The sequence below is a fragment of the Mycteria americana genome, chromosome 3 (genome assembly GCF_035582795.1).
Source record: "Mycteria americana isolate JAX WOST 10 ecotype Jacksonville Zoo and Gardens chromosome 3, USCA_MyAme_1.0, whole genome shotgun sequence".
Taxonomy (NCBI): Eukaryota; Metazoa; Chordata; class Aves; order Ciconiiformes; family Ciconiidae; genus Mycteria; species Mycteria americana.
This window is the reverse complement of record NC_134367.1, coordinates 103,449,679-103,476,574: the sequence shown is the minus strand read 5'-3', so window position 1 is coordinate 103,476,574 and position 26,896 is coordinate 103,449,679. Positions and strand designations below refer to the sequence as shown.

Sequence of the window (26,896 nt, the reverse complement as noted above, 5' to 3'; positions counted from 1 at the left end):
ACCTCAGCACACCAGTGAAAGCTGTTTGGAAAGAGATATCTCTCAAGTCTGGTCTGAAAATATTTTTAAATGAAGAAATAAACCATAAAGGTCAACACCTTAACTGCAAGTCAGGCCACAACTATCAAACTTTAATACTGGATTTACAAATGAAATGACATCTGATGCTAGAAGAACTTCCCTTTGCACATGAGAAAGACCTTAGCCAGCTGTTAAACTGATCGTTAGACCATTCAATTTATCTGTGGAAAACGCCTAGGCAGAGCACATTCCATTTTCAAATAAACTCTCCTTTTAGTCAAGGGCAAATCTAGTTAATAACAGAATGGATTTAAAAGGATTTTCAAACACCATTTCAGCTATAAGCAAAAATAATTTTCTACAATTGCATGGTAGTCAACATGAATGTTATTACATAGTCAAGAATGCAATATTTTTCAATAGCTTGATTCAGATCACACAGTTTCAAACACTGCTACTCAAATTTGCAGCCTGGTTTACTTGGAGGGTAGAGGCATCTGCTTTAAAAATACAAACAAAAACAAAAAACCAAACAAACATACAACTAAAAACAAACCCCCCAAAACACTGCTGGGCATAAATCAAGGTTTCAGACAAGAACAGTTTAATGAATGCAGCGGAAAGAAAACCTTTCAATCTCCTAAAATTTGGAAGCAATAATTAATACCCAAATGCAGACTTTACTTAGGCAATAAAACAAAACAAACGCTCCCCTCCCCGCCCCCCCAATGCCTCAACCCAGCTAATCAACTCCACCAGAAATAACAGAAATCAGAGATAATCATTTAACAGTACGACTGGGCTGGCAGCAGGTAACTACTGCCACAATATTCTACTACCACCATCAGCCTCTATACTTCCCTCATGAATTCTTAGGCAAGATATCAATGATCTAACATACACGAACTGCAGCCAGCCATTCTCAGAGGAATGAAATTCTACTGTACTTAAATTAGAAGAATTAGTGGAATAACAAATTAAATTAATGGTTCTTGCTATCTCCTGTCATCCCCCTGAGTGGTGGAAGTGCTGCCTCTCTCTCCACCCCAGCCCACAAGAGATACTGCAGCAGGAAACTGGACTCCCGTTTTCAGTTAACTTCTATGAGTAGAACGTGTGAGATTTAGTAAGTTTGGTACAATAGCTCATTGAGTCTTCAGAATACTCTTTCAGAGGAGCATTTAATAAGACGGTACCTTTTTAAACAAGAAAAAGTGTTCTGGGAAAAACATGAAGAGAAGAAACACCTACATTTTACAAGTGCGTGAAATGCTTCTACTGTTATCTAAACAAGGGCCAAAAATTCTGAACCTAAGGCCATTATTTTTTTTTGCACTAAAAAGTAAAAAAAAAAGTAATTCACACACACACAAAAAAACCCAACGCTACATTTAAGTCTCCTACAATATTATCTATTCCTAGATTTGCCAGACTACTTTCCTGTAGTTAGATGCTTGACTACAAAGAACTGTAATAAAATAAATAGAGTAAAAATCAGTTAAACAAAATCTTGGTGTGTTGAACATTTATTCATTTAAGAAGTTAGCTTCCTTCAACAGTTATTCATATAGAGGAGGGCTGTATTGTAGGCATTGTTCTGCTGTACAAGTCTTTGACATAAAAATATTTTTATACAGGTGGTCATTCATGTGGTTCCATTTCTAGTTATTAGCTTGCTCCTCTGTAAAACTGGTCTGATACCTGTGAAGGCTTGCTCTTTTCTCCCCTTCATTATTTGGGAAAAAAAAAGTACATTGATACAATTTTTCAAATGTAGGAGTTAGCATAATTCTGCTTTATTTCTTCAGTGCAGAGTGGACTGGGATTCTGTCTGAATTCCAATAAGCGAGGGTGGCTGCTGGCCGCTAACCGTGGTTAACACTGGCCTTGGGTTTAGACGAGGAGGCATGGAATTAGCTGGGCGGATGAGCGGGGGGGGAGGCTGATTTAGAGTCGGCCTTGGCTGAATAAATCGCGCCTGCTGTTGAAGCGGCGGAGGCTGACGATGGAGAGCAGGAGCAGCAGGAAGCGCTGGACGAAGTAACGGGGGCGGCTGATTTAAAGTTGCCATGGGAGCGGTAGGTGCTGGAGCAGATGCCTGTGCTGGAGGTGAAGGGCCTAAACACTGAGCGGCCGGAGTGCTTTGTGCCTGCACAAAGGACAAAGACAAGACTGCGTGAACAGCCATCCCAGCCAGAACGCGATGCAGTTGGGCTGCCACTGTCCACTACACAGGAAACAGCATTTAAAAAACAAAACCAAAAAACTGAGAAGTTACTGAAAAGAAATCACCAACCAAAACATTATAGACAGCAGAACTAAAAATATTTATGAAGCAAGAGTCTTCTTTCTAGAACAAGAACTGTATTTTAACAATAAAACAGTAACGTGATCGTCACTATGAAAGGTGCAGTCCTGCTCCCAGCTGTTTAACGACATTGGCTGAAGTTCTATGCAAGCTCATCATCATTCTTTAGAATGCGGTTTGCCACTCCACACCAGTTAACCTTACATTATATCACTAAATAAAATGCTGTTCCTCAACCCATGCTTACTTATTTCTGGTACACAAAACACACCTCATCTTCTTCATCAGTGCTCTTTCCTGATGGCACATTAGAAGTATTTTTTGTGTCCTCCCCTAAAGCAGAAGCATCACCATTAGAAGCCAGGGTTCCTTGTTCCGCTTCCCATTCCTGCAATACCTCCTCTAAGTTAAACCGACGCCTGTAGTTTACAAAGAAGTTCTTCACTTGGCCAACAGTCTTGTTGCCAATTACATCTGCAATAGCTTGAAAATCTTTACCATATTTTCGGACACCTGGAAGGCAAAGTAAATAACATAGCTGTGAAGAATCAGTCAGACACAGCTACGTGTGATGTATTTATAGAGAGAACCTATGGGACCTGCAAACCAAGGACTCGCTAATTAGGAGGACTTCTCAATTAGGAGAAGGCCTCAATTTCCATTAAAACAAAATAATTTTTAATTGCACAGCTATCAACATACAAATCAAGAACTTTATTAAAAGGTCATTACCCACTCTTCTTAAAGATCCTGGCTTACTCACCAAGCTTCCCAATCTAAAACCACAGAGATCTGGCCTCTGACAAATAAAGCAAATCCTTAAGTGTGCTTGCAGTAAGGGCAGAAGCCCAAGACAAGTTCAAGATGGGAGAGGGAGGGTAACTGAGCATGTGTGTATAGCTGTAAACAGGGTGTAAAGTAGAAATGTCACGTGACAAATGTTGACAGCTTCTCTGGGTTCCCTCCGTGCCAGCTGCACGCAGATGTTTCTTTGCCCACAACCTGTGCAGCAGGAGCGGTAGAGGGCAGTAGCTACTGGACCAAGCACAGGGCAGAACAGGGGGGCACAGTTCCGTAAGTCACGATATACTGCTCATTCCTCCACTTGTGACATGCTCTGCTAAGGCTACGAAGAGCAACTGGCAAGCATTCACCTGACAAAGTCTTTTTAAAGCTTTCTTTCACCATTTGAGCTGGATAGAAGAATCTGGGGTTTTGGGACAACCACCTTGGGGAATATAAGTAAGTAGACACTATTGGTGTCTGTTTATAAGACAGCCCAGCACAAGCCTCCAGGATCAAGTCCTCCAGCAAGAAGTAGCATGACAGAAGATCTTTGCATCATTCCTTTCATTCATTTTCACATTGACATCAGTAGGTCACTTCTGTTTACAAGCATTTCACAAGAAAATGCTGCTGGTCCTTTCCAAAAATCCCAACATATGCTTTTTAAAGTTGTAAAACTACATTTGCATATAACACAAAAAAACCCTTGAGTTCAGCATTCTGTAGTTTTTAACCTAAAATTGGAATTATAATCTAAAGTTTATTGATTTTCTCTCAGCTGTATTTAGGGTATGTGTCTAGTTCCTCCTCTCTCCTGCTTAAGAAAAAAAATCCTCAAACTCTCCAGCATCCTAGAACACAGCTTTTAGCTGCACAAATAATATTTTTAATCACAAGTGTCCAAAAGTTTGGAGACTAGAAGAAATAAAACAGAGTTTTATTCCAGACTCAGTAAACGGAAGACTCATTTTTTTTCTCTCAGCTATGCATGAGTGAATTACAATCTCACTCCTTCTGTGAAGCTCCTGATAACTAAACTCATATGGAACATATTCCAGTGCTTAGAGGACAGGCACTCTGTTTCATTACAGGAAGAGAATATGATGTCTGATTTCATGCCTCACTTCAGAAAGTGAAGCAGAGGATTCAGAAAGTGAGACTTGTTTCACACCTGAAAGCTATGTTCCTTTTCAACTTAATTGTGACGAGTATGACCTTCAGCTTGTTCTGCTCTTTCCTGCTTTCTTCGTTAATGGGCACTTCTCATGTGGTAATGTACACTCACTGCAATTTAAGAGAAAAGTTCAGCTCTAGGATAGTAACAATTTCTATAGCTGAAGCTGACGTTTCAACTGTCAAGAGCCCAGCTACATTATTTAAGATCTCTTCTGGGGCATACAGAAGAGTCCAACCATCCTGACTGCAAGAACCTTGGAAAGAAAACAAAGGCACCTGGCAGAGCCACGTGGGAGGGCATGCCTCTAGGCAAAGCCAAGATGGGATTTGGCTCTGCGCTTTATCGGTTCTACAAGGTATCAGCTATACTCCTTAAAAGCTGCACGTGCCTACAGAGCACTCCCTCCAGTGTTTTAATATTCTTTGATTGCCCTACTATTGCCACCCTTACTAATTTATAATGATCATTAAATGTCCACTGCAACATATCTAACATCCTGTACAATTAATCAAGCAAACAAAGTGCCCAGCAGAACAAAGCATATTTTTGTTTGAAACCTAATTCAGACTTTTAGTGATTTCAGCCTTTTCTGTTACTATTCCGTCTATACTTCTTCCTTCCCCTTAATCTCCAAAACGACTGAGCCTGTTGGCTAACTTCAACTAAAGCTGTCAAAAATAAGGTCTTAAAGCCTATTTCCAAGCAAACAGCTTGAAAACAGTGTATCTTGCCTTCACGGAGAGCCCAACTATAAGAAATATCTAAAGAAAATAAAATTTCCTTAGTTTAGCTACACACAGCACTACTCATTTTGGATTCTTTTCAGAGTGTTATTTAGTACTGCTCTAGCATCACCACTATGACTTCTACACAATCATGTAGTAGAACCCTTTTAAGCTGCATCAGAAACAGAGGAAGTTCAATACATGTTTACCAAACTTTTATGCATAAGGTGCTGGCATATCTGTAAGAGTTGATGTCGACTCATCATCCCTTTCAAATTGGTGCACATTACTTACGCATCCTTATACAAATTCTATGCTAAACACCACCCAAATTATTTCTAAAGTGTTTAATCTGTTATTCAATAAGAATAATGTTATTAGGTTGCTTGAAAGTGAAGCTCAAAAGATGACTGCATAGCCTTCACATGTATGAATGCCTTTCTCCCTGCTGATTTGAAAGTAGCCCTGATCATGGGAATCCTTCAAGCTCTTCAAAACTTCACCCATTTGCAAAGGTGCACTTGAACATGTGAGTGCTCACTATTACAATGTTTCATCTTGAATGTGTAACTCAGACAAACTCATAAATCCAAGTTTGATGCTGTCTACGCTGCTTAACGCTGTGTAGCACAGCAAACACGGACAGGCACACAAAACATTAGCCTGGGTCCAAAGCAATATAATACAGCACCACAATGAGGCAGAAATAGTTAACGGCAACCTCCAGGTCATGAAAGCTGCAGTTTCACTGTGATGGGATTACAGTGCTCCTGGCAACTACCTTACACAGAGTTAGATCCTGGTTGTCCCAACTGTTTTCCACTGCAATGCTATGAAAGTCATGCACTGCCTTTCAATTCAAATTGTATTGTTTTGAACAAGCCTTAAAACATTTTTGCAATTGCAATTTTCATACGGCTGAGATCTTAGTTTGACAAGATGATCGTGCTCATACATTTCTATACATAAATGAAGTTTGTAACTTAAGAACACCTCAAGTGATGAACTGGCCCGTCACATTCAATAACTATTCAAAGTTGAACAGTAACCTGATAAATTATACTGCAAAAGATCGGCTCAGAGATCATAAATCTGAGTCCACAACCCCACTCCAGGCAGCCATGCTGCTTTTAAGATTGCACACTCAGCTGTATTTTAAGGTGTTGTTTTTCATTACCTCTTCTTTAGTTACTGCCAATCTCTTGCAATGAGCCCACAGATGACAAGAGGTTTTTCATATTTAGGAAAAACAGTACCAAAATTATATTACTGCAGATTATTTTTATGATTTCCATGGTAGGATTTAATGTCTGAATTCAAGTGAACAAATCACAGAAGTGGCACCTACCTGCTTAATGCTTATGATTTCTGTAAAATTATTAAAAGCACATGCCAAAACGTATCAGTACATTTGATGAAATAAATCTATTTTAAATGTACAAACTAAATGTCCCCATGCTCAAGTTGACTTCCAAGTTCAAGCCTAACACGCATTATGGCAGCTTTTAGTACAGTGACCATGGCTACTTTCTTTTAAAAACAGTCAGGGCAAAAGACAGCGTGGCTCCTTCATACATAAATCTACCAGCTCAAGCAATTATTCTGAAGCAAGAGATCAGGGTCCTTAGCCTGAAGGATGGGAGGTTAATACCTACAGCACTCTCATTCCAGGAGGGAGACTCTACTAGCAGGCAGTAGGTAAGGGAGGGATAATAAGCAGACTTTGTCCCTGCCGTTAAGGTGCTCTCCCATCTCCATTTTATACAGTGGCAAAGAAAGGGGACTAAAAAGGAAACAATACATATAAGAAGTACATGTAAATTCAATGAAAACAGATTTCTTCCAGAAGGCCTGATTTCTCACCCCACCCTTAAGTATTGAGGCTGACTACCTTCATAAAGAATATGAAACATTCCCTAGAGAAGAGACTAGAACTCCTCTCCAGGCAGTCATCACCAACCCTCATTCTTTTGCCCATGCTCCAGTTTTATTATTTACCTTGTCGGTCACATAGTGCCATAGCTTAACAAAAGCTCAACGCACTCTTATCGCTTCCCAAACTGATGCTTAGTGAGAGCTCTGATAACTAAACTACGAAAATGCGAGATGGTTTGAATCCTTTCATGCTAAGGCAGGCACAATGAACCTGGATTTTCCCCACTTCTCCAGCAAGCATTCTACTTACTAGACTACCATATTAAAGATAGGCATCTCCTTCAGTTGCATTTGGGAACAAAATAAAAAGAGTGAGCTTGTTAGCAATACTGAGAGGACGAACTTAGGACAGAAAACAGTTTGGAGATGCAAATCCCAGTCTGAGGCATATAAGTTGAGAGGCATGACTTCAGACACACCATGCTCTTCAGCATTTCCATTCACACTTCAAAATAAACCTAACTTTAGGTTCAGTCATCTGGCTAGTAACTACCAGCTATGGCACACCTCACAACTTTATAGATATCCTGATCCAACTGAAGGTTTTATACTAAAATTCAGTCCTTCATTTTAAAGGAGGTTAAGAATACAGAGAAATAAAGCAGATGCGTATAACTGAGCTAATTATATTATCTTAAAAAAGATGATCCACAGAAGTGAGTCAATATATAGTGACTTCAAGACAGCATTAAGCTCTCCAGATATTTTGCTTGCGTGTTCCTTGATCAAGCAGTGCATGTTAAAGCAAGACAAGAGTCAGTTTTCCTTCATATAAATGAAATAACTGCAAATTAGCTGTATCAATAGCCTACTAGAAAATGTTGTTTTTTCTCCAGTAAGACTGTTAAGTCAAGTATCCATATCCAGCTTCAGACTCTTAAAAGGCCTCCACTGGGTACATATCTGCTCTTTTATTCCCTGATGAACAGAGAAAAGTAACTGTAAAGCAGTTTTACTTCTGCTTTTTCCTACTTTAAGAATATGGAGAAATCTCTTAAGTGTTTGCTTCAAATTTTATTACTTCAACTATTACTTCAGTGTTCCACTTTAGAGAAATTCATGTAAGGTGATTTAGAAGATGGCTGAAGGGACTTTTTGGTACTACTACTAGTTTTTAAATCCAGCTTAGCTTTTCTATTCGAGATTTAATACGGGTAACTGAAAGACTAGTGTCATGTTGCTTGAATGAATGCCCTAAATACTCTCACTAGTTTTGCTGTTTTCCCACTGACTTTCTTGTAAGACCAGATATAGTTTAGCTTTTCATTAGAGGGAAATACAAACATAAGCCTGAGTACCTCTTCAAATCCTTTGCATCAGATTTCAAGTCGCTACTACTATTAACATACCTTGTACTGCAAGAAGCTGCTCTTCTGTGGTCCAACGGGCATTGATTTTCTGATTAGACTATTAAAATTAGAAAAATGGCACAAAGATCATTAAAATGTTTCAACAGCTGCAAAATATCTGAGCATCAGAATGTGTTTTACTTGCCCTACACTTTAAAACATAGGTAAAAATCTCTGGCTTATAAGCCGTAAATTTATAGTTTAAGATTGCTTTCATGAACAGAAAGTAGCATTTAAGGATTTGAGCTTAGAACTACACCAATAGTTTTTCCTGTTTTATTGCAGTTCTTAATATCAGCGATATCAGAATTTATGCACAAGCTAATGATCTTTATGCAGATAGAATTTTAATTTATAGTTACATTTATCTAAACTATTAGGACTTGGTGTCTGGAGTATTTTGCATTCATGTTATGTTTCATATCCAAGCCTTTAAAACAAGCAAAAAGAGAACTTCAGTAGTAATAAATCATTCACTTCAGATGCCCAAATGTATATGTAGTCATGTTTTCACACAGAACATAGAATTTACTGCTAGCAATTTACATTAACTACTTTTAATCAGAAAAAAACCCATATATCAGGGCTCAATTTCAGCTCCCTATTGTCATGAACAGACATGAAATTTCAGTTTCTTCTGCTTCTTTATTCAGCCAGTTGCCATAAAAAAAGCCTACCACTATTTTCTTGTAAAGAAGCCAGACAGACTCACCCCTGCATGTAATTCAATGGATCCTGTTTAAGGGGCTGCTGAAATGCAAACACTATGCTGCAGCAAAACACATTTCTGTAGCTTCCCACTAATGTAAGTGCAAGGCCACAAGTTCTAATATTTATTCTGATTTACCTCAGGAGGTTTGAATTCTTCAATCCCGCCTTCCATTTTCTGTTTAAGTGCACTGTTTACTTGCTTAGCATTTTGAACCTTGGTCAAAAACAACAAAGTTAATCAGCTCCACAAAGAAAGTTGGTCACTTTACACATATATCTTCACTAGGATTGCCACAAGTGTACCTCCTAAGTTAGAAAGAGAAATATTATGGTTTAAGGCTTCACTACTTTTAACTGTTTAAAAAAATAAAATTAAAAAAATACAGTAGAGTTTACTACGGAGAGAAAAATATTTAAGCCAGTCTTTCAAAAGAACAGTTTGTCTGCAGGAATATTAACAGTAGGACATAACAAGCAAGTTTTGATAATGATGCATATGTTCTTGAAGAAGAACACAGAATATTCTAGACACAAAACTTGATTCTTAGAAATCTAAGTGAGATGTACTGTATACGTTAACTTCTTCCTTCTCCAAGAAGCACTTTGGGGAAAAAAAAAAAAAAAAAAAGATTTACGAGATGTTTCCAGTTAGTTCCTTCTGACAGACTGCTTTTTATTGACCTTAGATCATCACGATTTCTTTTAAGGGTGATTCTTGAAATGATTTAAAATATTTAAATAAAATATCTTAGTCTATAAAAAGGAGAGAGCTTCCAAATTGTACATATACATATCTATTAACCATTTAAACCTGACAGTGATGCACATAAGGTAACGTAGGTAAGAAAATAGTTTTGCATACTATGGTGCACAGCTATTACAAGTGTTCTTTAAGTATGGACACAAAAGCAGACAACTCAGTGGGAGATTCCAAAGGCTGCGTCTCTGAGATCACTGCAAGAAAAAAAGAGAAACACAACCTCAAGGCTGTAACTCACCTACACTTAGGCTAAAGAGTGAAACCCACCTATGCTATTTAGCCCCAGAGTCCTGCTGTGACAGAAAGAAGCATATTTCTCCTGTAAAAGAATACAAGGGAGCAAAAACCCCATGAAACCCTTTATTCACTCCATGATTTTGCAACATGGCAGCTCTTAGCCGTCTATAAGGAGGCAGAAATTCCAAGAGATAGGCCTTGACTTTGTAGCCCCATCGCTCCTAGAAAGCAAGCATGCACATACTGCTGTACCCTTAGAAGTTGAATAGAGTCTGTGTTTCAACTCTAAGTACCAGAAGTTAACTTCTTCATGCAAAGGATGCAGGCAATTCTCCTCTTAAAGGTGAAGACTACAAAGCTTTTCTAAATTTAATAAGAAGTAGAAAGCTCATCAATTCAAACAGAGAAATCACTAGGCCCATGATTTCCCTCCCCCCATACTTTCATGGTATGTGGGGAAGGACATCCAGAAAAACAGCTACAATTTTAAGCATAACAAATGTAACTTCCACTGCTTCGCTGGTCTTATTCTTACTTGTCACACAAATATTTTTAACAAAGTTAAAAAAAAATCAAATCAAAGGTGACTTCGGTTTTCTCCTGTCCCCAGATCTGTAACATTGTTTTCATGCCATACTCCAACACCCCCCCCCCCCTTTCTTTTAAAGGAAGTCATCTTGTTTCATGTTATCCACAAGAGCAGATGAACATAAAAACAAAACAGAAGAATAGCTAGTCAGCTAGTGTCCAGCATTTCTGGTGATAACTGTGGAACAAAATTAGGAAGACTCACATTAAAGAAGTTTCAGAATCTTCATAGATAATCTTCAAAATCATTACAATCAGAACAATCTGAGATGAAAACAAAACAAGACCAATAACCCATGGTACCTGTCGCTTTAATGAGATTAGTTCCATATCCAGCTGTCTAAGAATTGTGTTGGCTGCATTGGGACTACAGGAAACAGCTATCACATCTTCCTGGGTCAGGTACATGCCTTTTGGTGGACGGCATTTGGAACGCTGAGAATGGTGGCGATGCTGCAAGCTCTGATACTCTCTTCTACCCAGACCTATTTTGCTGGTCTGAACAGGCTGCTCATTATTGCCCTTTAATTTACAAGAAATAAATCATTAAAGAATAACAGTATCTTATATACAACTTTATTAAAGAATAAAGTATCACATGGCATTGTAATGTCACGCTTATGACCGAGAAAACTTAAGCTAACATCCTCCTCTGCATGTGGTATCCAAACTAAGTCTTGCAGATGAGCTGATGGAGCATACCAGTCATTTGCTGGGTAAGCCTGCATTAGTCTTAGAAAGGCCAGTTTTCACAACTTTTTTTTAACATGGCTGACAATGCAATACATGGTATAGAAATCAGAGTCTGAATACTGTGAAAGAGGGCAAAAATCAAGAACCTCTTATGAAAGCAGAAGGTAAAGAATATTATGTGTTTAAATCAATTCATGCTGAATTGAAACATGAAAATATATTACATGTTTAAATCAAGTAATCAGTGAATTTATACATTTATTTCCAGTCAGATATGAAGAGTTCAGGTGAACATCAGGGGAGAAAAATGAACAAAAGCCAACCAGAATGGACAAGAATGCAAGATGACACTTCTCCCTGCTGCAAGCACTCTAACTTGGAAAGCGATAGTGCTGTTTGCTTCGGGAGGGGATTTGAGATTTAGGAGAGAGAGGATGGATTTACTCTTCCAGTCATTATAACAATCCATGTAATTTAGCAAACTTAAGCCTTTGTTGTTTGCTTTTTTGAAGTGGAAAGGGATAGCAAAAAGGAGATGCAATCTTTGTAACTGCTGTTTTTATATGTTTGGACACCTAAAAATTTCAGCTTTGTCTTCAATGGGCATTGCTGCACAACAGCTACTCTGCATGTACGTGACTCCCATAGAGCAACCAGGTAGGTTCCCTACAGACCAGGACTAGAGAAGCAAAAATGACTTTCCCTGCAAGGATCTTCCAACTCAAAGCAATGCTAAGTACCAGAACAGAGATGGGATTCAGGCTATTTGCTACTTCAGGCAGCTCCCTACTGCTCCTCCCTGCTGGCATCTATGCAGGTTAAGAGGAGGTGGTCATCTGATCACAGTGAAAAGAAAATTGCAGCAGCCATTATTATTATGTTCTGTAGCATTAGTACAGATCAGCAAACAGTATTTTTGCTCTGCTATGCTTGACCTTCTGCCACATCCTCTTCCCAGCTAATGAAACATCTTAATCCAGTCCACAGACTTCATAGAGGCAATCTTAAAAGCACTTAAGATATTTGCTCTTCCTTGGAAAGTTGATATAGAGACTTACATCTTTGACATCTAAAAATTCCAAGGTTAAGTTTACTTCTGGCCCATTTATACTATTTGTTTTTTGGTTCTGCATTGCTCTTTCAGTATGAAATTGCAGTTCCCGTCTGTTCAATCTGGATTTAAAGTGAAAATATTCTCTCAAGCTCGTCTTGCCAAGCTAGAATGTTTGGCTTGTTTTAGTTTTCTCTGGTAACAGAAAGTTTCCATCGCTCTGCACATTCAAGTAGCCTACTCAGTTTATATTTTGCTTAGGAAGTGGAAGTACGCAAATCCTACCAGAAATATTAGATCACAAAATTATCTTATGTAGATCCAAATAGCTGATCATGCAAACCTATTTGTCCTGTTCCTAGAAGTCTATGAACACACTACTTTCATTCTGGACCTCATGTAGTGATTCAAACAATAACTAAGGAAAGTAAATTGAACAAATTAGCCCTTATTTAGAAGTGGCTTAGGCAGCAACTCAAATCAACAAAGTGCAAGAACACTGTTACAACAGCAGAATAAAAAGTAAAAATGTTTGTTATTAGACCTTGAGCCATTTCAAGTTCTAAAAAACATATCTTGGCATGTTAAAAAATAAAAATCTCAAACCCTTTTACAGAAAGGGGTAATTGTAATTGTCCTTTTTTTCCCCAAAGGCAATTAGATAAAGTGATACATTGAAGGTCACTTCAAAGCTGAGAATGGAATCTAAACCTATCAGTCTCTTAGCATCATTTTTGGCAGAACTGCAAAGTTTTATTAATAATCCTAGATACCACTTCACAGGAATGTTGAAGTTTTGCACTACCTCTCCTCTGCATGAACTCTACCATTTTAGGAAAATCACAAGTGCATTTAAATGATCGAGTAAACAATCAAACGTTTACACACTTAACTGTGTTTTTCTAGTCTCGTTCATAAATAACTTAATGTTTACCAAAAGAACCCCCCAAAAAACCAAAACCTGATCATACCCCAAACACAGCACTCGTCTGTAAAGCTAACAGTTAAGTGCTCATTAGAGGAGACAAAAATATTTTTCTCTACATTTATTAGTAGAAAGTGTCTCAATAAAGCCACATATTAGTTGAAATGCATAAGCTCACTGTGGCTTTGAAAGAACAAAAGGAGTTTTTCTTGGAAAAATATAATTTAATTTTAAAATGCAAAGAAAACATTTAGTTTCCAATAATTCACAACCAGTAAAACTGTAAACATATTAACAAGACAGAGGTAGGGGGAATGTTGTTTTACCAGGTAGCGATAGCATAGATCTCTTATAAAACTTGAAGATCTCCAGGAAATAGTGAAAGTAATGAGATGCATTTATGTCCACAGCATGGCAAAGACATACAACAAAATTTTGTTTCAATCAGAAGTTGTCAAGATCTTGATCATCTAAAAACCCTGTGAATTCAGCAGGCTGCAAGCTAAACCTCTTTACTACAAGTCACGTTCTTCACAGTAACACATTCACAGAAAACAAACAAACTGACATTCACCGTTAAGCTATCTGTTACCTCCTTTTTGGCTTCTTTTTTGGGATCATAATCACTATCATTTCCATCCATTGGATGAGCTTCTTCTACGTCATCATCACTGAGGACAGACAACAAGAAGCTGGTCATTTTAGCTATTTTTTAACCCAAATATAAATATGTATCAGGGTAAGACAGAATTATCTACTCTAAAATATCACTCTAAGTATATGGCATCTCAAAGTTATTTGTAGTTTTCAAAAGAGAGCTGTCACAAACATATTTACTTTATTAAATTCTAATAAATATTATGATAAACAAGTAATCCTAAACAGTAGTTTAAAAATTACTTTAAGCAGTGCTGGTACTGCTGCCAAAAAATTTGGTGTCACCTTTCTTCAATTCAACCACTTGTGGCAGCATGAACACTTACACGGTCAGCTATACCAAGGCTAGAAATAAAACTAATGTGGCAAATGAAAGGTTAATAGATCAATTCTCAAACCACTGCACCAGGTGCATGAATAAACCCTTGTTGAAGTCTGTGGGGAGCAAAAGGGGACAATATAAGATGGGAAAACACAGGACTGCTTTTTCACCAAAGTGCTTAAGAACTAGTAATTGGGGGTGATGAAATCTGCTGAATTAAATCAAAGAGAAAAGGTTGAAAAGGTAACAGTTAGTTTAGCCAAGTCCAATCCAGTCATCCACACAATATAATTTCTGAATAAATTAATGCAAAAAACCAACAAAAATTTCTAGTTATTACAAAAAAAACCCCAAAATGCTGTATTAGAAGCAAATTTATTTTCTTCTGTAATTTTTCAGCTATAGGGTGACTAAGTAAGCATACGAATTTTAGATTTCAGGAGTTCTTTTCAATAACATTTAATTAAATAGACCCTTTTGCTCTAGCTAGGCAGTTTTCTGTAGATGTAAAACCATACTTTCCAATATAAACATGATTATATTACTTATACATTCAACATATTAAATCACTTTTTAAAAAGTGCAAGTTAATACTCAAGTATACTAAGTGCAATATAATTTGAATTTCACAGTAACTAGCAGAAACATCATTCCCTTTATGCAAGACAGTTTAAAATGATTTTGAGCTCTAATTCTCTTTGACTGATAGCAGTTCCAAATCTCCTAAAATAAGACTTATATTTATATAAAGTTTTGTTATAAAACAGTACTTGGGCATTCTAATTGCTACAGCTCTTTACAGTGGTTGTCCTTTCAGTTTTAATTCCATTCTAGTTAAAAAAAAAGAAACAAAAAAACCCCCAACCAACCAAAAAAACCAACAATCTACCCAGAAAACCCCCACACCCACAAAAACACTCTCCTCTTCCCACAGTAATATAGGGTTAGATTTCTCAAATAAAGCATTATTTCTAAAGCACATCCCCAGACTTCAGTTTTTTTAAACCCTTGTTTTTACAGTTATCCATTAAAGCACTCAAGTATGTTATATTACAACTCACACCAACTGGAGTGATATAGTTCTTAAAGCACAGGTACCAAACCCCTTGCTAAAAGCAGAGACATCACCACAGATGCTCAAACCTAAAAACATGGTTCGTGCTGAAACACAATGGCTGGAAATTACTCTGACATCTTTACCTAGAAAGACCTCAGTCTCTGGTTAGCTACTTAAGAATATAAAACTTACCTGTCACCTTGATTATTTCTATTAGCTAGTTTTCGAGCCTGCCGATCCATCAAACTTGTCCTAGAGCGAGTTTTTTTCCAAGAATAGTAATATTTTACAAGGCTTGCAATAGTCTTGTCTGGAAGCTAGAAGAATTCATTAACATATTAATACTTTTTAAAATTAAAATTCCACCCAAGATTATAATTCTGCTCTATTTACAACCACTTTTACCCAAATATCTTAAATGCATGGATGAGATGAAAAGGAGGGATGTATTTCATATACATTTTTAAAAAGGGGGTGAGGGGGAAAGGCTTTTTTTATTAGAGTGAAAAAGCATGAGACATGATGAAATTAACTGCTTCTGATTAAAATATTACATTACCATTTGCTGGATCCTGTGAAAGCTCTTTCCATGGAAGCTAAACGCTTGTTCAAATAGGACTTTATCTTCAACTGTCCATTCATCAGGGAAAGGAGTGAAGTTAGGGAGATCCGCAAGGGACTTCTCAATATTGTGTTTATGCCAGAACAACATGCCGAGAGCCTTTGAAAAGAAATAGTCCCTTTTTGGATTTAGTCAGCTTTCTAAAAAGTTGAGACAAGTTAAACAAAACCCCACAATTTATTTATTTAAAATAAAATTTGACTATCAGAACCCCGTCTTAAAATCTATTTACAATTTTATTGGCTATGTACTATAGGTTACAAAATTCTCTTTGGAGACAATGTGAAGAGTGGGCACATCTGTACTTTATTAAAGCTATGAAAGCTAGACAATTTAAGGTTGGCATGGCAGCAGTAATTCTGAAGTAGGATGAGCTAGGCTCATAGGCTCAAATCTGACCTGCTTTCTTTCTTCACAAGCATGTATCACCTACACAGTTCCTTATAGGTCTTCAGGCCTTTATTACCAGCCCACTCAAAAAATAAAATAAAAATACTTTCAGTAGCCACAGGGTCATCCAAAATGCAAGTTCAAAGTGAGAGTGGTCTTTCTACAACTCTCCAATCTACAAATAACAGCATGGCCACTTCCATGTCATGTGCACCTAATAAGAATTGAAATTTAAATATATTTTCTTACATAATTTCATTTCTCAATATTCTTCAAGAATTTTACGCTGATTAGACTTTCTGCCAGAGAATCAATGACAGATTTGATGCCAAGTCTGGCATGGGAATTGGGAAATGTAATCCACTCAGTTCCAACGATACAGTGCAGACATGATCACCAGTTGTTCATCAGCTCTCCAAACCCCTGATTTCACGTCTTCTAATAACCAGGACATAGCAAACCTCTTTTCATGTTAAAATGGCAAGTGACAAGCACCTCTTGCAAAGATAACTTCTATTCCACTGTGAACAGTCTACAAATACTTTAGTACAAAGTTATTTTGAAAATCAGTCTTTTGTGTAGACTTATTTTGAGTTCCCTCAGTTCCCTCCTCCCCTAACAAAAGCCAAGCCATAAACAAAAATCACCAAACTGCAGGTATTCTGGACATCATAACATTGGCAGCCTCTTTTCCAGATAGCAGTTGACTAGCAAGTCTTTGCTATTATGAGCTTCCATCCTCCAAAACTTGATCATACAACTTGTTTCCACTTGTACAGCAAATGTTTTTTTGCAATATGTAATCTTGCTTTTACATAAATTGGTTAATTTATGAAGAAAATTGCAATAGAACTGAGTGCAGACCAGCAAAGTTTTATCCTGTACTTTTTACAGGATGGTGACTAAAGGTTATTAAAAATCAGTGAACTTGTTTGTTACTCTCAAACCTAGAATTTGATTCAGTTTTCCTGCCTCTGAAAAAACACTCAAAGTTGGTTTGCCCCCCCCCCCTTTTTTTTTTCAAATATGGAAGAAACCTTTCCAGTGCTGTCCCTATGGCAATGAATGGTTCAAAATTGTACAGTATTTTAATTCTGATATTAAACATTAAATTTGTAAGCTGTTTTCCTAATAAATTCTTTAGCTAAATATACACACACAATTGCATGACATGCCCAGTGTATCAAGAAACATACCAAACCTTTCAAAAGTGCACATTACAAGCTGAGCATGTCATGAAAACAAAGAGCTCAATCTTTTGCAGAGAATCCAGACCACAACTGTATGCAGATCCATTTAACTGCAGTGTTTGCTGCCGTGCCTGAAGAGAAACAGCGTTAATTAATGGTAACCAAGGGAAAAAAAAAGAGTTGTGTTATACTTTTTATATAAAAAAATCCTTTAAATGAGCACTCTCATTTCATAGCACTTACCTGTTCCACATTGTATCCATGTTTTTCCTTTGCTATTGCTATATATTCATCCACTGTAACAAAGCAATGTCAGAATTATTCTTTAGTACTTTTAGTTCTGCTATAAGGTGACACAGAATTAGCCATCTAACATGGGAAAACAGTCTTCCCATGCTTTAATACACTGCATAGGCCCAGGTCCCCCCAAACATTAAATATATTCATAACGTTATTAATAATAAATAAACCCACTGTCTTTAATCCAACATTTAATTTTATAAGCTTCTTACACAAGCTAATTCTCAGTGAAAAAGATGCTTTCTTTCACATTTTTACTACAACAAAGCCACAGAGGCTCATAATTTATTTATTTAAATCAGAGACTAGCTGGTTATTGAAAGGCTATGTCTTCTTGGAACCCACTCCTAAGAACACAGACACACTGGGGGGATGTGCAGACACCTGGATTAGTTTTTAGTTTTAAATTGAACTACTTCTACTGATCATATTCCCAAACATGTGAAAAATTAATGTAAAGAGGCTGTAGATCAATGATTATACATATCCTCGATATTAATATAGTTTTCACTGAACAACATTAATTTTAACCATGGCACGAAGTCAGTTTTCAATAGAGAATATGAAATTTCAATAATTAGCTCATCAACTTCACCAATAACATATTTTTAAAATCGTATTTGGCCATACTAGAGTCAGCTTTGAGTTGAACACTTTCCATAATTTTGCAATTAAGTCCTGCTAATTCTGATCTTCAACGGGTACTTTTTTTATTTTTAAAGAAACAAGCTCTTCCCATTCACCTTCTACAGTTCACAATTAAATGGCAACTAAATGCAGTTGAAAGGAAGCACAACTGACAACAGGAAATAATTATATCCTCATTATTCAAATGGACCAGAGATGTCGTTGCCATGAATTGTTGCAGCAAAGAGTTCATTGTACTTTAAAGGAATGAAATGTTTAATAATCATAGTTGTACAGTATTTTATTTCTAACTGTTCTGCAGTAGTAGAAGGTATGTTCCCTCAAATGTAGAGGGACACAAACCTCTAACTACTGGTAACAGAAGGACCAGGTTCTCATGATTGCATCCTCAAAGTTTACTCCCCTGTATTACATATGGGAAATTCTAGCATAGGAGATAGGTTTAAACTAGATTAAACAGATAATTGATCACTTTTAGTCAGATGACTCCTGTATTTCAGGTCACTTTTGAAAGGAGAAAATGCTCAGCTTTTCCTGAGCATTCCTCTTGAACTGGGCCTCAACACATCTTTTCTGAATTTATCCACTGCAACTCCTTCTCCTAGAAATTTAGAGCAGCAAGTTCCTCATGTTTAGATGTTTTATTCTTTTACTAATAACTAAAGGTTTCGCAGACGCTGATGATGATACAGCACAGGTAGCGTGATTTGAAACAAAGACTTAAGTATAAAATAAGAGAAGGTGATCTTTCCTTTCTCTGGAGTTCTCTAAATGAAAAAAACAAAGGAGAAGCTTTCTGTTTCATTTACTAATTTGCAGTTTCACTGTGTGTAAAATAAAGAGCAAACAGGCACACCAGAAACACTTATTGTTATACTTAAGCATCCAAATTCCTAAGCAGAGAAGTACTTACACTTGGCATCTGGAATATTATGATACGGAGACCATACAAGCATCCCTCCATTATCTTTATCAGTATATTTTGTGGCACCTGTAAGAAAACAAGTAAGTCTTAGTATTTATAAATAAGACCTAGAGAACAACTATTCACAGGACAGTAAGTAAAAGTCAAACATATTAAGAAGCCTAGCCCAACTACTAAGGGGAGGGGAAAAAAAAAATCATCAATTCCACATTATTTCCTTAACACATTGAATGGCTGAATTTGAACACTACTCTTACGAGGTTCAGTCATAACTGGGTATTAGACAGGATCCTGGTTACCACAATTGGACCATTAAAGCGCATTGCTAAAGTTGGCATGGATGCAAAATTTAGAGGTAGTTCTGTTGGAATAGTCCTCCAGAAGCTATGATTGTCTGTTAGGACTCTAACACTTATCACTGTCATAGGAGTATCAGGATCTACTGTGTTAAGTTAGGCTTCCTTAAAACAAAAAAAATATGATAGGGAGTAGAATACAGTCACCATCCCTGATCCTTTCAACAAGGAACTATACTAACAACTATGCCAGAAACAATTCTGTTCATCTCTCTCTCTAGTTTTGATTTTCTTAGCCACGTAATTTTGATATTCATAGCCAACCAAATTGTGTAGCTGTAGAAAGCAGTTAGGTGTAAAAGTAATCTTTTTTTTTTTTCATTGTTTGGGTGTGTGTGTGTGTGTGTGTGTGTGTTTTGGTTGTTTTGTTTGTGCTTCACCTCCACCTCAATGTAGCAAGGAAAACAGTCCAAGTTACCTAACCTACCAGGAGGACAGAGCAATTTTTGCAATACTGATGCAACTTTGTACAAAGCACTAAATCATAGAGTCTTTGATTTTCAAAAACACACTGTAAAAGAAAAGGAAATTCCCCAATACTGGAAAGGCATTAACTAATAGTTACTTTTCATTAAGATTTTACAAATGTATGCTACTACATAAAGCCTCTTACAATCTATTTGTTTACAACAGTTTATCTTGCTAAGACATTGCTCAACAATTGGAGCATTTACACTTGTGTCAGTATGAATTCCTTGAGGAATGACCCTCAGAGGAACTTTCCTTGCATCCTTCTTGGAGAAGGACAGATTTTTTTATTCAGTGAAACAAATAACTTTTCACTCCATTTTAAGCTTCCACACTTTATATTTAGGTTCTACATCTTGTTGAAGGAAACAAAACAAATCAATGCTTTGGAAAAGAGAACAACTTAGTGCTTTCTAATTATGTACTATGTTTTGTTGCTCTTCTTTCTTCATTTTGGCAGTGTTTTGTGTTTGCTATCATCTTTTCAATCTTTAGATCCATTACGACTGTGGACTTGAAAACCAGTTAATTAGAAAAACTAAAAGAACTCATGTGTCTTCCAAAATGAGGTGTGTAAGACAGATAACCTAAACGCACCCTAAACTCTGTAACAAGTTAAAAACATACATACATTCATAAAGCACCAGTTTCAAGGCATAAGCAGTACTAAACTCTGAAAGGATTTTGGTATATAAGAACAAATTCCTTAAGATAAAATTTTACTTCAGAACAAAAAAGCATGCCATTTTTAGTCATTAGGAATGCAGTATTTCATTAAGAGTAATGCAAACATGTTACAGGCACATTTCTCTTGTCCACTCAGTTTTTATCACAAGTAAATGACCGCTACCCTGTACTCCACTCTTTAACTAAGAGATGACAAGAAAACAGGACCACTAGAGAATGCATCAGAATTTCAGGTTGTGAGCAAGAAATGTCTAAACTTAACATGAGTATACCCTCAGTTTTTCCTTCCAAAAAAATACCAGATACCTCTAGACAAGTGGGTATCATGGATATTATCAGCTATTGAATATTCAAATACTACAGTGAAAAACCTTAAGTTTCAGAGTCCTGTCATCTGCACCTGCAGATCATGTATGCAGTGACAGTCCCTTATTGAGGTGCCACCCTCACGTGACTAACAAGCAGCTCCCACCAGAACACCCCTTTATGAAGCAGTGCTGTTTCTCCAGCAGGAATCAGGCAACTGTTTGTTTTCTTTCAGGTGGCATCTTCATACTGCCAAAAGGAAAGCAAGGATGACAAAGTAAGGATGGGATGCATACAGGTAGCTCAAAGGAAGGCTTCCTGTCCTCAACACATGATGTCCATAGCTACAGTACAGGGATCCCTCCATCTCCTTATGCAGGACCTTTATGATCTACCTTTATGAGAACTGCTTCTTGTCCTTTGTGCCCCAAGTATTCAAGTGAGCAGCACGTGCCCCCCAAAAAGGCTGTGTTGTATCTCAAGGGCAACATGATCTTTATCTGCAAGATCCATTCTTATTATGGACAGTGGCTGGAAACACCAGGCGACATGTTAACCAAAGCATGTTAGAAAAGCAGAGTTGAAAGCCAGTAAGCAACAGAAAGACCATGAGCTACCTCTCAAATATAACAAGTCTCTCCTTGCCCAAACCCCACATTCAAGCCACTTAGGAAGAGGTTTTGCACTTCAGCTGCTGCGCTCCTCTGCCAATACCAGTTAGAAAACGGGGCTAGCTGAAGATGACCCACGGGCATTCTCCACTGCTTCCAGAACAGAGAATCTGTAGCAGCAAACTGACACTTTCTAAATTTCAGCTTAGCATTAGAAGTTAGGTACACATGGATGATGCTGTTCTGTACACGACTCCAAGTATTGAGAATAAAATGAAAATCTGGAAGCATACAAGACTTAATAAGGGCATTGTGGGGCAGCATGGCCATTTAAAAGTATATTGGTTTCCAACATAAAAAGTACCATCGCCTGCTTAAGACTAAGCTTTGAGAGTAGGAACAGAAACACAGAAACTAACAGGAGGAAGAACTAAATATCTAAAAGAAAGGACTGGAAATCTTAAAAATAAACAAAAAAAAAATCAGGAAATGTGAGGACAGATGGCATGGAATAACTGGAAAATTTTCTATACTTCACCCCACAATTTAATAATTTCAATTTAAGAAGCCTGGCCTGTTTTCATATGGGAAGAGTAGAGGGAGAAAAGTTATAAGGATGTACACAGAAATGGATTCCATAAGTGTCCTTGAAAGGTATAAAACATTCTTCTTGACAGCCCCCCACCCCTGAGAAGAGGGTAAATGGGAAATAAGTATTTCAGCATTAAGTAAGCAAAATTCATACTAAAGCCTTTGGGAAGTCCAAATCTGAGTAGAATAAAACTTCTCTAGCAGTTATCTCATATGTGGATGACACAACAGTATGGTGCATCTCCCTTGATGGTGTTCTCCACTACTCCTTCCAAGAGAATGCAAATAGGATACCAACTTATGCAACTTATAGGATACCTTATGCAACATAAGGATACCAGCTTCATAACATCCTGCTACATCTATAGGTGGGTCAGAAAGTACAAGCAGAAACAATTTCACCTCAAGAATATGAAGTACTATAGGAAAACCAGCAGGAGGAGACAAAAATCTGGAGTGCAGGAGATGCTTTATTAACTCAATGAAGTAGGTAAGGAGATTTAGGATTTTTATTTAATTAAAACCATTTTTTGCAATGAGAAAATTCATCTCATTGCACTAGTATCTAGTGACAATTAAAAATGCTATTTCCCTTACAGCTCTATCTGAAGGCTTGCTCGTAAAAAGGGGATGGTGGGGGAAGGGGTAAGAAAGACTATGTTTAAACTAACTTCTAATTGTTCCTTCCAATCACAATCCACTTCTTCCAAGAGACACTGACAAATAGTTGATTCACTTTCTTTAAAAAGCTTCTTATTTTATACATGAACTCAGGTATAAAAAAAAGTTTACTACCATCACAACTTTAATCATGAATGTTTTGTTCCTCAATGTATTGTCGTAGAGCATTGCTTACGAGTATTTTTCAACACAGGCTAAGTGAGGCCAAAGGATTGGTATTTATTCTACTCATTTTAGGATTCTGTGTGCGTACCAGAGGGCTGACTTTGTATCTTAGACTTCTATCTAGTTTCATCCGTCATTGATTCCCTTCTCCCACCTATTTGTTTTACGGGGGTTAAAAAAACAGCACTCAAAGTACGGTAAATAAGCACACATTCTAACACAGTTGGTAAACCCTCAAAAAAGGCACTAAAGTAATCCCAAGAATTAAAGTTAGTTAATTAGAGATAATGCCTATGTCCATATATGCCAACCTAGAAGTATGATGGAGTGCCTGTTACATCATTTTCTACAAAAAAAAAGTAATCTCAGTGTAGCTATGATACGAGCACAGCTTTTTGTCCTGCATTACTTCCACCTCTAACAAATGATGCCTCAAGACTCATCAGAAAAAAAAAAACCCAAACAGATGAAAGCATGAGATCTTGCTGAGATCTCCTCAGATAACCAATCTGCTAACATGGTAAGTATGTATTGTACTTTTATACTTTATGGACCTTTTTTTTAAAAAAAAATAAAAATAAGACTTAGGTGTTCCAAAAAATTTTACTATCTTCTTGCCCTAATAATCAAAATACACACACTAAGAAGAACAATACTATACATTATGCCTCTTACACAAGACTTATTAAAGACATTCTTAAGCAAATTGACAAAGTAGTTATTGGGGAAAGGAGCATCAGCTGAATTCCACCTCCCAGGAACACTTCGGAGCTCTAAGAAGTCTGGTTATAAGAGAGCATAAAATTAGTTCTGTAGTTACAAACACAATGATATTATTGCATACACAGTTTACAAAATTTAAACCACAGAACCTCAGTTGTCCTACAAGGGGTGAAAGAGTTCTTTTAATCAAAAGAAAAACAAATACTATGTGTTTTTCTACTTTAAGTGGCCTGTAGGAAAAACAAGCCCAGGCTACACCTTAGAAACGATCATTTTTATTTATGTTTAATTTTATGTAGGCAATGTAAAAATAAAGGGTGTAAACGGTTAGTCTTATTAACAAAGAGACCTAGGCTACGCGCTCCTTTCTAGGGGAAAGGCATTCCCTTACACCAAGATCATGCATCCATTTAATCCCACCCTCCCCCTTTCTTTCCCCCGGCCTTTTCTTTGGCCTGTGGGGACATGCGCCCATCAAGAGGGGCTCGCTCCAGCTTTAGGAGGCACTATGTGAGAAGCTCTGGCCCAATCCTCTTCCGGTAGGAAATCATCTGACACCAATGGAGCCTGTTTGGAGAACAGGAAAGTAGATAGGCTTCATCTGACCACTACAGCAAAACTGATAAACGCTCCTACGGTCTCACTGCTGAGTGTAGTAACGCAAGAAAGCGTTCTAGCAATTAACTTGCTAAAACCGAGTACCAGGCTATGCAAGCGTACCCAGTATTCCTCGGGGCGGGGCTGGGGGGGGGTGAGGAAGGCGGCGGAGAGCAGCTCAGCCTGCAACAGCGGGGCTAGCGAGGCTACTACAGCACACAAAACCAGGGGCAGGAGTTTCCCACCAAGCGCATCTTCCACCCAGCGCCTCCAGCACGCAGAGCCAGGTCTGCTCTGCTTCCGGCAGGGCGCATCACTTCCCACCCTTGCCCGAGAACATCCATCACCCCTCGTCGAATATTTTTAAATCACCTTGTTAATATATTATATGCGTTATGGTTTAAGGGGGGGGGGGCGGGAAGGATCCGACCTTTTTCTGCTTCACCGCCTGCCGCCGGATACACATAACACGGCTGATGGAAGTGAAAATGTCCCCCCGCGATGCCCCCCCACCCCCGGGAGCACAGAGAGCAGATGCTGTCCCTGCTAGCCTCCCGCCGCCGGCACCGGATCGTCAACACAAAGGCTCAAAAGCAAAATAAATACAACCCCGCGGCCGCCTCCGGGAGAGCGCCGAGCCGAGCCCCCCACCCCAGCACCGAACCCATCCCTCCCGCCTCGGGAACGGCGGCGGCAAGATGTCAGGTTACAGCCGAAAAGCGATTTACCGGGCTCGAAGTCAGGAATGCGCGCCTGGTATTCCGCTCCGACCCTCATTCCTACATCTGCAACGCAAAGGGGGGAGAGAAATTAACGGCTTGGGTGTCCCCGGGCGGGCGGGCACCGTCCCACGCTACCGCCGTGTGGCGGGCGGGCGGGCTGGCGGACGCGCCGCCCGGGAGCCCCCGCCGCCTCGCCGCGGCCGTGCGGAATAAGCCACCTCCCCCCCACCCCCCCGTCACCCCGCCCGCCGCCGCCGCCGCGGATTAAGCCCCGACGACCGCCGGGGAGGGGGCCGGAGGGGGAAGGGGGAGTTTATTTCAGCGGAACAATGGGGACGGCGGCGGCGGCGGCTCTCGGGAGACACTCCCCATCGTTAAGCACCGCGGGGCCGCCCGGCAGCCGCGGGGCCGCGCCGCGCGCTCCCGCCCTCCCCTCCCCCCCGCGGCCCGGCCCTCCGCAGTACAGACGCGCGGCGGCGGAGGAGCAGCGGCGGCAGCGCCCGCGCCGCCCCGACACCGGCGCGGGGAAGGGGGAGGCGGCTCGGCTCGGCGCCCCTCCCGCCGCCTCCGCCACCCCCCTCCCCCCGTTGGCGGGGCGGCCCGGGGCCGGCCCCAGGCTCGCACCGTGCTCGTCGCCACTGTCACCGCCGCCGCTCTCCGGCTCCGAGTAGTGCCCGTTGGAGGGGCTGCTGCTCTTGGTGCCGTTGGGGGCGGCCCGGCTCTTGCCCCCCAAGAGTTCCGCTCCCTTCTCCATCATGCCCGGCATGTCAGGGCTTGGGGGGGGAGCGGGGGAGAGCGGCGGCAGCGCGGGCTGCCGAGGGGGGGAAGTTAATACGGAGCCGCCATTTTGCCCCCTCCCCGCCCCCCCCTCGGGCCGCCGCGGCGCCGGCACCTCCTCCCCCCTCACACCGCCCCCCGCCTCCCCGCGCTCCCCCTCCCCGGTGCCGCGCAGCCCCCGGGAATCCCTCCGCGCCGGCCCGGCCGGATCTAGCCGAGGGGGCGGGGATGCCGGCGGAGCTCCGGAGCCGCGGCGGAAAGATTCCGCCCGCCCCGATGCCGGGGCCTCGCCGCCGCGCCGCGGGGCTCCCCCGGCGGGCGGGAGGGGAGCGGGTGGGAGCGGGGACTATTTCCCCCGGCGGCGCAGGGATCCCGGCGGGGAGGGGTGGTGTGACCATTAGTGGCGCTGCAGGCCGCGGTGAGGGCGGGAGGTGCTGGGCTGCCACGGCCGCAGCGAAGGGGCTGTGTGGGAGAGGAGGGGCGGCGGGTGGGGGGCCCGGCTGTGGGGCAGCGTCCGGGTGAGGCTGGGGCGGCGGAGCAGGGCCTGAGGGGAGCGGCCGCCAGCGGGGCCGGAGGGCGGTCATCTTGGGGGCGGGGCGGGGCCCCGGCCGCGAAAGCCGATGCCGGCTGCGGGCGGGGGTCGGCGCGGTGTGCAGCCTCCGCGGGCGGGCGGGCGGGCGGGCAGCGCTGCCGGCGGTGCTGCCTTCCTAGCCTCGGCTTTTGGGAACGTTTCAAACCAGGGTCAAGTCAGGTTGAGGGGATTAAGGGCACGGGAAAGCCAGCACCAGAAACGGGCAGCATTGCAGGTAGTTCAAGGTGCTGTGAAGCGTGTGTG

General features: G+C 40.1%; 1 protein-coding gene across 8 annotated transcripts; it reads right to left on the bottom strand.

Moving 5' to 3' along the window:
• Positions 1–1,736: 1,736 nt before the first annotated feature.
• Positions 1,737–26,188, bottom strand: RCOR3 (REST corepressor 3). Of its 8 annotated transcripts, none has more exons than XM_075496360.1 (12): positions 25,909–26,184; positions 25,291–25,347; positions 19,366–19,443; positions 17,748–17,800; positions 15,862–16,023; positions 15,495–15,619; positions 13,841–13,937; positions 10,901–11,119; positions 9,149–9,226; positions 8,302–8,359; positions 2,601–2,842; positions 1,737–2,170 (listed from the first exon to the last, which is right to left on the bottom strand). In XM_075496360.1, the coding sequence occupies exons 1-12, from the start codon at positions 26,048–26,050 to the stop codon at positions 1,826–1,828; spliced, it is 1,656 nt and encodes a 551-aa protein (XP_075352475.1). In that variant the 5' UTR covers positions 26,051–26,184; the 3' UTR covers positions 1,737–1,825. The 8 variants fall into 8 exon arrangements, with proteins under 8 accessions (XP_075352475.1, XP_075352476.1, XP_075352477.1 ...); XM_075496361.1 differs by having other exon boundaries at positions 13,859–13,937; positions 25,909–26,183; XM_075496362.1 differs by lacking the exon at positions 25,909–26,184 and adding an exon at positions 25,753–25,811.
• Between the last annotated feature and the right edge of the window lie 708 nt (positions 26,189–26,896).